Source organism: Gobius niger, assembly GCF_951799975.1.
Source record: "Gobius niger genome assembly, chromosome: 20".
Lineage (NCBI taxonomy): Eukaryota > Metazoa > Chordata > Actinopteri > Gobiiformes > Gobiidae > Gobius > Gobius niger.
In genome coordinates, this window is record NC_136871.1 from 4,250,229 (window position 1) to 4,265,600 (window position 15,372).

The 15,372-nt window shown below is 41.3% G+C and overlaps 2 protein-coding genes across 2 annotated transcripts in view; both read left to right on the forward strand.

Moving 5' to 3' along the window:
• Positions 1 to 9,281, forward strand: part of angpt4 (angiopoietin 4) — a 75,180-nt gene extending 65,899 nt beyond the window's left edge. Inside the window, exons 6-10 of the mRNA XM_079579295.1 lie at positions 294 to 406; positions 479 to 580; positions 2,730 to 2,896; positions 3,043 to 3,176; positions 9,015 to 9,281. Coding sequence (XP_079435421.1) covers positions 294 to 406; positions 479 to 580; positions 2,730 to 2,896; positions 3,043 to 3,176; positions 9,015 to 9,175 — 677 coding nt within the window. The 3' untranslated portion in view covers positions 9,176 to 9,281. The remainder of the gene's footprint in view (positions 1 to 293; positions 407 to 478; positions 581 to 2,729; positions 2,897 to 3,042; positions 3,177 to 9,014) is intronic.
• Positions 9,282 to 12,985: 3,704 nt separating this feature from the next.
• On the forward strand, positions 12,986 to 13,582 carry LOC306979837 (cytochrome c oxidase subunit 6C-1). The gene is made up of 3 exons (XM_079578970.1): positions 12,986 to 13,130; positions 13,220 to 13,350; positions 13,459 to 13,582. Exons 1-2 carry the CDS (start codon positions 13,026 to 13,028, stop codon positions 13,343 to 13,345), a joined length of 231 nt encoding a protein of 76 aa, XP_079435096.1. The 5' UTR covers positions 12,986 to 13,025; the 3' UTR covers positions 13,346 to 13,350; positions 13,459 to 13,582.
• The last annotated feature ends 1,790 nt before the right edge of the window (positions 13,583 to 15,372 follow it).

Below are 15,372 nucleotides of genomic sequence, written 5' to 3' on the forward strand. Positions count from 1 at the left end.
CTACAGACTTCAAACTTTACAGTCTTGGACTTAACAATATTTTGAAGGTAGTACCTAACCTGATTTATTAAGTTTTGAATTAAAAAAAACAAGGCAAAATGAAAAGTATAAAAATATATCAAAAATCCCCTCTGAAAAATAAATCAAATACAGAAAATTGCACAAAGATGGCAAAACAACAACCTTTGAAAATGTGTAAATATTTTCACTGCACCCCTTTTTATGTAATTCCGGAAAAAAAGTCATTTTAAAATAATTTTTGATTCTCAGCTCTTGTTACGTTGTCTCTCTAGCGCCCCCTGTCAGGAGCCATGTGTGGAGAGACTGTGCCGACGTTTACAGAGCGGGTCACTCCACCAGTGGACTCTATCACGTCTATGTCACCAACAGGACGCAGCCAGTGCAGGTAGAGCGAGGACAGTACACCATGACTGTACTTTTATTACACGTTATTTTCAACTGATGATCCCGTCTCCAGGTGTTCTGTGACATGGAGACGGCCGGTGGAGGCTGGACACTGTTTCAGAGGAGAAGTAACGGCAGCGTGGACTTCCAGAGGAGCTGGAGGGACTACAAGATGGTGAGTTTGTGGAGCTCTGCGACTGCGGTTCCCACACATTCATGTCTACTCCGAGAGTACCCCCTAACTCGAAGATCCTACCAAAATGTTAACAAAGTGAGCAACTCAACATAGATTATTCAGTATTTAGTCGAGTGTTGTGTTCAAAGTATAGCTGATATACTGTAAAAGTCAAAGCTTTAACTGAAGAACATAATTAAAACTAACTTTTCTTTGAGAGTTATATTGAAATTCTACTCAGTTTCACTTTTTTTTAATATGGGAACCCCAAATACCCCCTGCTCTACGACAGTGCTTCCCAACCAGGGGTTCACTTGGGGTTACGCAGCATTTTTCAAGGGGTACTTTGTTCTTTATTTATTCTCCCAAAAGAAGAATAAAGAATATTTGTAAATTGCTTTCTAAGGAATGTCAAAAAGAACATACTCAATATGTATTTCAGAGTAATTTTTATTTGAACACAACACATTGTCTTTTTACAACTAAAAAGGATTTTTTTTGTTAATCACTTTCATTATAAGTGGCCACACCCATAATGGGGGGCCCAGAGCTTTGCCTGGTCAGAGGGTCAGGTCATAAATTACATTATTTGAGCAAAATAAATGGTATAAAATCATCAAATATGACTGAGCAGCTCACACATCAGCCCAGTCCTCCGCTCTCTCCACTGGCTCCCGGTGGCGTTTAGGGTGGACTTTAAGGTCCTGATGTTTGTAGTATCACTTTATTTGTTCGTTTGGTCAGACACTAAGGTTAGGGATGTTAAAGATCGTTTACCTTTACATGTTTCAGCGCCATCTGCAGGCCGTCATCAGAAGTATCACCGGCGTGCGGTGACGTGTCACTTATCAGCTGTTCTTACTTCCGAGGCGTGACCAGTCTGACGGTCCCAGCAGGTCCGACAGACTGGCCACGCCCCCTGTCGCCCGGTGGATTCAGGGCGACAGGGGGCGTAATCATTGGAGGAGGGTGTCCCAGGTGTGGGACAGGAGAAACGCTCCTTCGTCACGGTTGATGGTGTCGGTGCTCCGTTTCCTGATTTCTATGGCTTTCCTGATGTTTGTGTTCAAGGCCATCAATGGTCTGGCTCCGGCCGACCTCGCCGAATTAGTAACGGTCTACGAACCAGCCAGAACTCTGCGCTCCTCTGAACACACCTCCCTCGTCACTCCCAAGTTCAAATACAAAACGTTTGGAGGCCGGTCATTTGCCGTGCAAGGCCCAAAGCTGTGGATCACACTTCCAGTACAGCTTCGAAACATCACAGAGCTGAGTGTGTTTAAATCACAGTTGAAGACACATCTTTTCAGAAAAGCTTTCGATACATAGCCACCGACTCGACTGCTGTTTTTATGTGTTTTTGTATTTATTGCTGTCTTCTGTGATTCTTGTTTTATCCTGGAAAGCGCTCTGGGCACCTTCTGGTTGTTGTTGGGCGCTATACAAATAAAATGTGATTGATTGATTGATTGAGCAAGGACTACAGGTGCATTAAACACTCCAATTTCAGCTTATTTGTTTAAAATACTTATTAGCAATTATTTTCATGTTTTGATACATTTGTGGCCTGACTACAGCACATGCAAGGGGGCTTCAAGGAAAAAGGGTTGGGAACCACTGATGTAAGGGCTACTTGCAGAATAAATGACAGGTCCAAGGGGTAGACTAGACGAAAAAAGTTTGGAACAACTGCTCTACGAGACCAAGACTGTCATTCATAAACATTTAACTCAAAGTCATGCAAAGCCTGACTGGCCAGAACAACTCGCTCAATCCAAATAAATAAAATAACAATAACTTTGAATGAATTTGAAAGCAGTTTCAAGTAGGAATGCACCGACACCAATGGTTTCGGATATCGGTGCCGATCCAAGAAAAAACAGGATGCATTTTTTGGCAAGCATCAACTTCATATTATCCCGATGGAAACTTCCAAGCAAACCTGTTTGAATGGCCAATGGATTTTTCGACAGGTTTCAACACCCTTGTCATAAATGGCTGGGGTGTCCGTTTTTTTGGCAAACATCAAGTTCTTATCATCCAGGTTGAAACTATCAAGCCATCTTTGTTGTTAACCTCTTTTCTTCATTTGTATTTATTGCGCAAGTGCTTAACAACTGAATTAATGCTAAACGCTGTTTCCAATCAGGGCTTTGGCGACGTGTCCGGGGAGCACTGGCTGGGGAACGAGGTGTTGTACCGAATGACCTCTCAGGGCCAGTACTCTCTGAGAGTGGAGCTGCAGGACTGGGAGGGAAACTCAGGCTTCTCCCAATACGACCGCTTCAGCCTGGCCAGCGAGAGGCAGCAGTACAGGTATGGACAGGCGTATTAACATCAGCATCATCTCCCACTGTGTCTGGATGAGTTTAATCTGGGACCTGTAATCCCCCCCCAGCAACTAAAACATGCTCAAACCTCCAGCTCGACACTGCTGACAAACCTAGCTGCTTTGTTTGCAGGTTGTATCTGCGGGGCTACAGCGGCACAGCGGGCAGACAGAGCAGCCTGGCCACTCACGGGATGGGCTTCAGCACCAGAGACCAGGACAACGACAACTGCGACCACTGCAAGTGTGCGCTCATGCTCACTGGAGGTAAACCAGACAACCTGTGCTATACACCAGGGCTGGGACGGATCATACAGTGAACAAATCTGAAATCAGATAAAACTGTTAATGCCAATGGAACAAGTATAGATCCCTCTTGGAATCCCTCCTCACTTTTGCATTAAAGGGACTATACGTACTTTAAAATTTTACAGAGGGGGTATTATGCTTTTTTCAGTCACATAGCACCAGTCTATATCACACTACAATGATGACGAAACCTTCTGTTGGTCTGTAAATGCAGTAAATTAGAATAACTGCCTTGTATAAAATTGCTCTCTCAAAATGGCTGTAGTGAATGTCTTGAAATAGGCCTCTGTCTCTTTAAGAACCTCTGACCCTTTCCGACACGCCCCCTCCACACGCTGTCTGTGGCATCAGTGGGGAGGGGGTTCTGCTGAGGAGCAGTGGTTGGTTACTCGGCTGGTGACGAAAGCTCGGAGGCGTCTCCAGGAGGTGGGGGCGTTCCTAGGAGGACTCAAGCAAACCTATCCCTAAAATGGCCGCCATCAGAGTTTTTACAGATTACTCAAAGATACGTGAATGTGCCAAGGCAACACTTCAGGCATGTTTTTAATGAGAGAATGACATAATAACATGATGTAAAGCTTGAAAATGTCGATTTTGTTTAATACCCCCCCTTTTAAATGTGTATTTTCCTCCCCTGTTCACCACAACTGCCTCTAAAATGTGTGTTTGAGAGTGCGCATGGGGGACGACGGATGAAAATTAGCCTAAGGCTTCAATCCGGTGTGGCTTGTTCATTAACTTGCACTGTCCCTACCAAATAAACCATAAATAAATAAATAAATCCTGCACTGTCACTCAAAAACTTCGGGTCCGATGTGCCATCATGCACGAGCTTAATATAGAAGCTGCAGTTACACATAAGACCTGAGGTGGCAGTAGTGAGTATTGAAGAAAGCTCAGGGGCGGACTGGCCATATGTTCATTCTGGAAGAGCACAGAAGGGCCACTGGCTCTAGGGCCAGTCCGGCCTTTCAATTTTCTCCTCTTATCCCCTGCCTTGACCAAGCTTTACCTAAATCTAAAAGCTGTGATAAAAAGCTATGAAAAACCAACAACAAATACACAACAAAAATGTGACGAAAACACAACTACAAAGCAACAAAAAAAGACAAAAAGTGAAAAAAAAAAACATGACACAAACATAACAAAGCAATGAAGAAAAGCAATGAAAAACCAACAAAATAGACAGTGACGAATACACAATAAATACACACACAGAAAGTGATGAAAAATGTGACGAAAACACACTAAAAAAGTTACGAAACAGCAACAAAAAACATGACAAAAATGTGTCACTTTTGTAGGTCTTAGCTTTCAAATCAGGCACTACACCGCTGCTCTTTGGTCAAAAAGTGTCGCATTTACGCTAATTTGGGCCAGGCTGGTCAGAATCCAGGGCCGTTTTTCAGTCCCAGTCCGCCCCTGGTAAAGCTCGTAACATGTGAACACATGTAACTCCCGCACACTGGGAAACTTTGCAAGTTTCCCAGTGTGCGGGAGTTACATTTGTTCGCAGTAGTGAGTATAAAATGGCCAACTTGCATCTAGCCCCTTTAAGAAATATCTATTTTTCACTTGAAATTATACAAAATTCCTTGTTCCATTGGCAAAAAGAGATTTTATCTCATCTGCGACTAGACCAAACCGAGTCAAATTTAAGATTGAATCCCTTACCCTCTTACCCCCCACCTTAACTGAGCACATTTTTCTCCAGTTTGGCTTTACCCAAATTTAAAAGCTTCTCAACTGAAGAGCATTTGTCACATTATTGAAGCATTTTGTCGTGTTTTCGTCTCTTTTTTCGGCACGTTGTCTGTCACATATTTGTCACATTTTTTTGCTTTTTTGTTGCTTTCCCAGCACGTTCTTATCTCACTTTTTTGTCATGTTTATGTCGTTTTTTTGTTGCTTTTTCATTCCATTTTTTGTTTTGTTTTTTTGCTGTGTTGCCGTCCTCGTTTTCAACGCTGGTTTGACGCTTTTGTTTAAGAAGCTTTTCGGTTTGGGTAGAGCCAAACTGTAGAAAATATGGTGTAGGTGGGGGTGAAGAGGTTAATTCAAGTCATTTCATGTCATTTCTTCCTTAAAGAAACAGGCCACCGTTTTTTCCATGCTGAGATATGTTCTTACCTGAGCTTAGACGAGTTGATGCGTACCTCCATGGGGCCAAACGGGGGTGAAGTTAGAAGCGACCAAGCTCTTCCACGTTTCCCCTAATTAAATATGGTTACGTGAACAGTTACACGATCCAAGTATAGTTGCACAAAATTAAACATGAAGAGGTTGGTTGCTTCTAACTTCACGCCCTTTAAAATGATTATTCCTACTCCAGTGTATACAACAATTTTCTATTTATCGGTACTGCCATTAATAACAGTTTTAAAGGCCAAGTACTTAGCAAAGTGCATCCCTCTCCTGTCCAGTTCATTAGTGCTGGGACCTAAAACTGGGTCAAGGGACCACTTTCAGTGGGCGGAGACGTCAAGCTTTCGTAAGAGAACATTCATCAAAGTATTTCACTGAAAATGCACCAGAGTCTAAAATTACTGGTGTCAAGTTCTTTTGATATGATTTTATTTCATTGGGTTTGTTAAATCTTTAGATAAACAATAATATACAGAAAAGTGTTTTATGGGTTGAAAAAATGTATACTTATTTGTGTCATGGCTTTTTGTCCTGGGATGATGATCGCCGAGGTCATAGTGGAGAGGGGCTGTTTTAGAGCAGTATTGTTGGTGGAATCATTGGAGCACTACAAGCCTTATTAAATAGGGGGTATTATGCTTTTTTCAGTCACATAGCACCAGTCTATATCACACTACAATGATGACCAAACCTTCTGTTGGTCTGTAAATGCAGTAAATTAGAATAACTGCCTTGTATAAAATTACTCTCTCAAAATGGCTGTAGTGAATGTCTTGAAATAGGCCTCTGTCTCTTTAAGAACCTCTGAGCCTTTCTGACACGCCCCCTCCACACGCTGTCTGTGGCATCAGTGGGGAGGGGGTTCTGCTGAGGAGCAGTGGTTGGTTACTCGGCTGGTGACGAAAGCTCGGAGGCGTCTCCAGGAGGTGGGGGCGTTCCTAGGAGGACTCAGGCAAACCTATCCCTAAAATGGCCGCCATCAGAGTTTTTACAGATTACTCAAAAATACGTGAATGTGCCAAGGCAACACTTCAGGCAAGTTTTTCATGAGGGAGTGACATAATAACATGATGTAAAGCTTGAAAAAGTCGATTTTGCATAATACCCCCCCTTTAAAGGAATAGGCCACCGTTTTTACATACTGAGATATGTTCTTACCTTAGCTTTGACGAGTTCTTTAGGACCTGTCTGATCTTCCCCCGTGCTTTCAGTCACGTAAACACAGCGCAGACGGCGTTAGCATTTAGCCTCTCCCTCTCTCCTCTATAGCTCCAAAACAGGTCAAGATAGAAGCTACCAAGCTCTTCCACGTTTTCCCTATTTAAATATGGTTACGTGAAGTGTTCCACTACAAAGTATAATTGCACAAAATTAAACAATGTGGATTTTCTAAGCGGATAAAACGGGGAACTATATTGTAAGGCGTAATAATACCAGGAGTAGTTTGGCATCCGCACAATCAAGTGAAGATTACTGCGCGGATTTCGAACTACACCTGGTATTATTACGCCTTACAATATAGTCCCCCCTTTTATCCGCTTAGAAAATCCACATTGTTTAATTTTGTGTAATTATACTTTGTAGTGGAACACTTCACGTAACCATATTTAAATAGGGAAAACGTGGAAGAGCTTGGTAGCTTCTATCTTGACCTGTTTTGGAGCTATAGAGGAGAGAGGGAGAGGCTAAATGCTAACGCCGTCTGCGCTGTGTTTACGTGACTGAAGGCACGGGTGAAGATCAGACAGGTCCTAAAGAACTCGTCAAAGCTAAGGTAAGAACATATCTCAGTATGTAAAAACGGTGGCCTATTCCTTTAAACCTAGGTGACGTTTCGGGCGTCTTGGCCCTTCATCAGACGCCCACAATTTTCTCATTTTCTTGTCCCTATGCAAAGCCACAAATGACACACCTGCATGTATCCCACGTCAAAATTAAAGATAGCTTAACTAAACTAATCCTTCATTTCATGTCTTGAGTCCAGAAATACCCAGTCAGCTTGGCAGCATCAGTGGCCTGGTGGCTTTCCCTAGAACCCTGTGTGCGTCACCCAGCAGCGCACTGGCCCTCACCCTGTGTCCAAGCCAAGACAAACAACTCCGGTCTCCCCTTAAGATTTCTGGTCCAGATTACTGTAATAGTCTTAGTAATAAAAGCAACAACAGCAAAAAAAAAAAAAAAGCATTCTCTGGGGAACAGGCTGAAGTGGTCGACATTTGTCAGACAGTCAGCTATAATCGCAGCCATTTACAATAGACTTTACAGAGGAGAGTGATGTATTGGGAAAACAACAGAAATATAGGGCACCTGAAATGCAATAATGGGCCAGCATGTTCAGTGGGATGAGAAATTTAGAAATACTATGTTTCTAGAACTTGTGTGAAGTTAGCCCCCACATAGTGTCCGATTTGCTTCAAAATGGTGTCATTCGTTTGTGCTTCATTTGTGCACATAAAATTAGCGTTTGTGCACACTTCGTTTTTGAGATATTGATCATTGATTGGTAATTGGCTCGGGTCTTGGTCCTGGTCTGATCTTCTTCAGGTCTTGGTCTGGTCTTGGTTTGGTTCTTTGTCTTGATCTTTGTTTGGGTCTTGGTCTGGTCTGGCACAAACGAATGACACCATTTTGAGGCAAATCAGACACTATGGGGGGGCTAACTTCACACAAGTCAGATACTTGTACAGTTTAGCTAAAAACAATTGCTTGATAAAAAAAAAAGGATTCATGATAAGTGTCTTTTACCCATAAATCTTACATAAACGCTGGGATTAAAGCGACATGACTATCAGTATTCTGAGTGGGATGTTCTTTTGTAGCATAGACCTGTGGGATCACTAGACGTATTTTTATGTGCCCACTGTTCGGGTCTTGGTTCGGGTCTTGGTCTAGTCTTTGTCTGGTCTTGGTTCGAGTTTTGGTCTAGTCTCAGTTCGGGTCTTGGTCTGGTCTTGGTTTGGGTCTTGGTCTGGTTCTTAGTTGTGGTCTTGGTCCGGTCTTGGTATGGGTCTTGGTCCGATCTTGTTTCGGGTCTTGGTCTTTGCTTAGTTTTAGTCTGGGTTGTGGTTCGGATCTTGGTCTGGGTCTTGGTTTTAGTCTGGGTCTTTGTTTGGGTCTTGGTTTTAGTCTGGGTCTTGGTTCGGATCTTGGTCTGGGTCTTGGTTTTAGTCTGGGTCTTGGTTCGGGTCTTGGTTTTAGTCTGGGTCTTGGTTCGGATCTTGGTCTGGGTCTTGGTTTTAGTCTGGGTCTTGGTTCGGGTCTTGGTTTTAGTCTGGGTCTTGGTTCGGATCTTGGTCTGGGTCTTGGTTTTAGTCTAGGTCTTGGTTCGGGTCGTAGTTTTAGTCGTTAGTTGAAAACTGCTGAAAATCAGGAAAAAGACGGACGTTTAATAAAAGATAAAGAACATGAAAACCAATTATTGATGCGGAAGGATCCACAGTCAATCAATATCTCAAAAACGAAGTGCACAAACGCTAATTTTATTTGCACAAACGAAGCACAAACGAATGACACCATTTTGAAGCAAATCGGACAGTATGGGGGGGCTAACTTCACACAAGTGTTTCACGATGTACTGTAATAACAACTAATGATAATGTGACACATCAAACCCGTTCTGTATAAAGATACACGTGTCTCGTTTCCTTACAGGTTGGTGGTTCGATGCCTGCGGCTTCTCTAACCTAAACGGCATCTATTACTCCATTGGTCACAACATCCGAAAACTCAACGGCATCAAGTGGCACCATTTCAGGGGGCCCAGCTACTCCCTGAGGTCCACCGCCATGATGGTCCGGCCTTACGACTTCTGATCCCGCCACACGGTCTCAAAACACAAAGGTTCAACCAGGGTATACAAAACAGCAAGCCTACAACTACTAACTGAGTGTTGGAGGTTACAATGTGATCCTCAAGAACTAAAACAACAACGTGGATAAAATTGATCCAGTAAAAAAACAGCAATGTGGAACGTCGATTTTTCATAAATAGAGCACGAAGGATGAACATGAGATGAGTCATTTTTTATCTTTTTCCTGCTTATGTTACTGTAATATAGAACATTTATTTATTTGTTGTTGCTTTTGTGAAAAGAAACATAAACCAGCAAATTATCACCGGCATTTTAGAGGCCTAATCTACAGCATCAGCGGTTTTTATACATAATATGACCCTATGGAGATATTTTGCTGTAATGCAGAAGGAATTATAATACCATACAATTGCAGCCTTTTGCTAATTGCAGCCAATAAAATATGAGCTATGGTATGTTTTTTGTTTGTTTTATGAACAGAATACTGAAGTCAGTTTCGTTTAGTTGAGTGCTCAAGCAAAACTTGACAGTTTGTCCATGTTAACACTGGCAGCTAAAGGACGATAAACTTTTTATGGATACAAAGTAAAGCAGTGAGGGGCAGATGGAGCGTGAGATCAATAGACGGATCGGTGCGGCGTCAGCAGTGATGCGGTCGCTGTATCGGTCTGTCGTGGTGAAGAGGGAGCTGAGTCGGGGCAAAGCTCTCGATTTACCGATCGATCTACGTCCCCACTCTCACCTATGGTCATGAGATTTGGGTCATGACCGAAAGGACAAGATCGCGAATACAAGCGGCCGAAATGGGTTTCCTTCGCAGGGTGTCTGGGCGCACCCTCCGAGATCGGGTGAGTAGCTCAGTTACCCGAGAGGAGCTCGGAGTAGAGTCGCTGCTCCTTCACGTCGACAGGAGCCAGCTGAGGTGGCTCGGGCATCTGTTCCGGATACCTCCTGGTCGCCTCCCGCGGGAGGTGTTCCAGACATGTCCTAGTGGGACAAGGCCTCATGGAAGGCCCAGGACACGCTGGTGGGACTATGTCTCCGAGCTGGCCTGGTGTCGCCTCGGGGTCCCCCCAGAACAGCTGGAGGAGGTGTGTGTGGATCGGGAAGTTTGGCATCTCTGCTGAGACTGCTGCCCCCGCGACCCGGCCCCGGATAAAGTGGAAGAAAATGGATGGATGGATGGACAAAGTAAAGCAAATGATGAGTTACAATGTTTTCTAGGTGTCACGTCTTCAATGCAGAGCAGTCCTGTAGAGATCGGGATTGTGTTGAACTGCATCGTACTGGGACATTGAAATAGTTACATATTCATACAAAGCAGAAATGTTTAAAGCAAACATAGACCAATGGACCACTCCAAGCTGGAAAACGCTATATATATTTGTCTGTGGATTGCCACTTGTTTGTGTCTTCACGTAGGAACTGATCAAATATTTTATACAATGGACTGGTATTGTACTTTTTCTTGTACTATCTCCTCTTTTCCTGGTGCCAGTTCGTACCGGAAACGGACACCCTTGGTCAAAAGACGAAAAATAATAATAGGCAAATGAACTACATTTTGTGAAGAGTAATAACAAGGATGGAAACATGTTTTTGTTAATATATTAATTTGCTCTGAGTGTGTAAATGTTATGTGACTATCTTCACAAATGCACTTTAGTGAGACGAATCGGTGATCTCTTTGTTACATACCTGTAAATATACGATTCAATGTCGGCCATAGCTTTCTCGTTACATCAAAATATTCACAGTAAAACTTTGTCTTTTTTAAAATATGACATATGTATGATGCAACAGTTTGTACAATAAAAGACTTTTGTTTACAGGTTAGTTTCTTTTCATGACAAGTTTGGGCTCGTAGTAGCCTATTGGTTTTTGTCTCCCTCTTGCGGCCTTTTACCACACATACAACTAAAGATTATAAATAAATATTAACTCGTACGTATGTGTAACTTTCATATAAAGGGTTGTTTTTTGTTGTTGTTGTTTTGTATTGATTTATAACAAAGCATTGTCTCCTTTTCATGGCGTGCTTTTTTCGGCACCTGGCCCGTTCGCATAAACGCGCGAGTTTTGTCCCTCACCGGCTCCCGTCGCAACTTCTTCCGGTACAGAAATACAGCGGATCGGCGTTAGTGGTTTGTGTGAAGGTCGTGAGTTAAAAATGTGAGTATTCTTTCTTCAAATGTCGTCTTACTGAGGATATTTTAACAGATTCAATTTAATTAAAGTCTGCCCTTTGATCACACACCCGCGGGTTGACGTCCATTTCACAAATATGACGCTAGGTGACTTATACCGAGCTAAAGGAGGATAGCATAGCTCTAATGCCACTTTAGCATTGTGCTAACGCCTTCCGTAGTAAACAATAAAGAGCATAGCAGCGTTTCTCGTCCAAATCGATTTGCATTTAACATCTTTGAGCTGATTTAACATGTTCACTCTCTAAGATGAAGGAAGATGTTGTGGTTTTAGGGTTGTTAACTGTGTCAGGTTAACGTGCGCTTTCGTATCGTAAGCGCACGTTAGCCTGACACAGCTAACTGAAGGGGGCTAACTGAAGATACGATGTGGATATCATTGGATTGGACGCTCTTAAACATCCCTTTGGCATCGTTTATACCTCATGTGAAGTTATACAGTGTCTCAGTGCTGACCTGACTTGGCAGCGGTGAATGATGGCGCCGTGCCCTCAAATGCACTCACGTCACCTCCCGTCCATAAGGTCGCACGTCCGCACAACTAAAGCAGCGTTTGTGCTTAAAGTAAATGATCAATAAACGGTCACATTTATATAGCGCTTTTGTACCTGCTTTTAGCACTCAAAGCGCTTTACATCAAGGAACCACTCACCCATCCACACGCTCATTCATACACCAATGTACGCAGACACTGGAGGCAAGGTGGGTGAAGTGTCTTGCCCTAGGACACAACGACAGTGTGTACCTGCAGGAGGAATGAGATTATAAAAATGTGTGTATATTTTAACTATGATATCGATTCGTGTTACATTTATGCGCTTCCAAACAGTGTTAATTTCGTCGACTAAAATATTTAGTCTTAATTTCAGTCAAAGTGTTATTTTTTGACGACTAAAATTGGACTAAAACTAAATTAAAACAATTTTATGAGACTAAAACTATGACTATAATGTCCAGATATTTTAGTCAACTAAAATAAGACTAAACAAAAATGAAAGGGAGAGACTAAAATCATCCAAACTTCTATTGAGCGTCTGAAAGAGCCTCAGATCATGTAAATTCTCTGCCAAAGGATCAGCTCGGAGCTTTGTTCATGTGGAGCAGCTTAATGAAGCAGAGGAACAAGATTAAATATGATTATCATGAATATTATCAGTGCATAGTCGACTAAATTTACTTGCAATTTTAGTCGACTAAAACTAGACTGAAATTGAAGATATTTTTTAGACTAAAACTAGACTAAAATCGAATTACATTTTCATCAAAAGACTAAAACTAAATTAAAATATGTTGTCACAATTAACACTGCTTCCAAACACAGGCTTTTGATATCTGCAATATGTACTAATTTAACCCCGACCTTCGAATCCCGGATAGTGGTTACTATCTGGGAGCCCCGATTCGAAGCTCAGGGCTTCGAATCCCGGCTACTGCAGGTACACACCCCCAAGGTGGGTGAAGTGGGGGCAAAACGCTTCACCCACCTTGTCTCCAGTGTCTGTGAACAGTGGTGCATGAATAACAGGGTGAATGGTTCCTTGATTTAAATGGGCTATAAGTTAGACCATCTACCATTTATCACATATTGAGCTTATCGTGAACATGCCATTGTAACTTGGTCGTGTTTATTTCCCACAGCTGGTCATGTCTCTGCCCAAGCCTGTGATGAGGGGCCTATTGGGGAAACGTCTGAGGTTTCACCTGCCCATCGCTTTCACTCTCTCTCTGGTGGCTGCCATTGCTTTCAAGGTATATTAAAATTTGAATAAAGCAGGCCAGTTCTATTGAAACATCTTACCAATCAATACAAATACCGTAATACCCAATATCTCTCTCAGTATGCCGTGACAGAGCCCAGGAAAAAGGCTTATGCCGATTTCTACAAGCAGTATGATGCCACCAAAGAGTTTAACGCCATGAAGGAAGCTGGTGTCTTCGAGAGCGTACGGCCATCTGTGGAGTAAATGAGGTGAGCGTTTAATTTCATCCTTTTCACAATTTAGTTCTCAATTCAATATGACGGTAGCTAAATTCCTCGTAACAGTTTAATAAGTTAATGTCTTTTATGTTTCTGTAGCTCCCCTTCACTGTTGTTCATTCCTTGTAAGAAGAGTCCCCTTTGCTGCCCGGATGTTATTTACTGATCAGATGTGAACATTGCTATGTTATGTTCAACTAAATAAACTATTCTATTAATGACATGTATTTGTTTTTTTTCCTGTTTGCTATAAAACATTTACGTTGCATCAAGTTTGGTTTCTGAATTATCTAAAGTTCCCACTGCTAATAATAGTATCACTGATTGCAGTTGCAGTTTGAGTCAACATCTGCTTCTGCTTGCCTAGTGAAGCTGGTGAATCTTCAAATACTTTACTTTTAGTACAGTTCCTGCATTCTGTAAAATAGCTTTTGGACATGAACAGAATTTTTTTTTTTCATTAATAAAATACTGATCCACTGATATTGGGTTTTTCAAATGTTTTGCAGAGAACAATTGTAAATGTATTTAAGCACAAGCACCTTTTACATGATATAAAAGTTGTGTATGTAACCGGTAAGAATCCCTGACCTGAACCGAGCATGTTTTTTCAAGTTTTGCTTTACCCAAATCTAAAAGCTTCTTGAAAAAATGTGTCAAAAAAAACAAAAATGAGAAAACGAGGATGAAAATGCAACAAGAGTGCTAAAAAAAAGTGACAAATGTGTGACAAGAACACAACAAATAATAAAAATAAATAATGTCACAAATATGTGACAAAAGCGATGAAAAAAAATGTCAAAGCGACAACTCGGCAACAACACAAGAAAAAAGATTTGTTTAGATGAGTTTTGTAGGTCGGCTTTCAAATGAGGCATCACACAAGCCTGTAAGCTTTTAGATTTGGTTAAAGCTGAATGGGAGAAAATGCACTTGGTTAAGCCTAAGCATATTACAGTATGTGGCAAGTTCTAAGCTAAAATTCATGTTGTAAATGTAAAACCCTGCATACTTCAAAAATAAATGTAGGTACTATGGGGAATATTTCAAATGCATTAACCTCTTCACCCCCACCTGAACAGAGCACATTTCAAATAGTGCTGAAAATTTGGATGACAATGTAACAAAGCAGAGGATAAAAACGCAGCAAAAACACGACAAAAAGCGACACAAAAAGGAGACAAAACATAAAAATAAAAAAAATCGTACCACCAATTTTTTCATATTTTCTTGTGTATTTATTTATTTTTTCCCCCTACATATCTTCACATTTTCTCACGTTACATTCCTCAATGTTTACCCCAATCTGCCCCAAATTTTCATATTATTTCCTAAATTTTTCCAATGTTTCCCAAACCTACCCCAGTAAATTTACTTGTCTACACATACGTAGATGTTTGAAAACTAGGCCTTTCAGATGTTATTGTCATTGTTAATGATTTTTTTTTAAATTCTTTCTATTTATTTATTTTATTTATTTATTATTTCTCAATCTGTCTATATAGTGTTGTTGTGTTATAGTTGTTTTAATTTCAGTTTTCTGTGTTTTGTCTGGGTTTTGAGACGTGTGGCATGGGGGTGGAGGGAACGGGTGAAAAATGGAAAAAAAAAGCAAAAACGTGTGTAGACCATATGACTTGCAACATAAATATTTCTTCCTGACATGAGCACAAAAAACAATAAAAGAGACAAAACATGCCTGAAAAGCAACAAAAAAACGAACAAAAAGTGGCGAAAACGAAACAAAAAAGTTACAAAAGAGCAACAAAATGCGTCCATAAAATGATGAAAAAGTGATGAAAAAGCAACAAAAAAATGACAGACAAAAATGTTTAAAAAATGTTACTAAACCGCAGCGATAACGTGACAAAAAAAAAGTCCTGATCACTTAGCTTTCAAATTGCTCTCCAGTCGAGAAGCTTTTAGATTTGGGTAAAGCCATTTTTAAAATTCAAATACAAACAAAAAGGTACAGCGTAATGACCTCACTATGTTCAGTGCACATATTAAAGA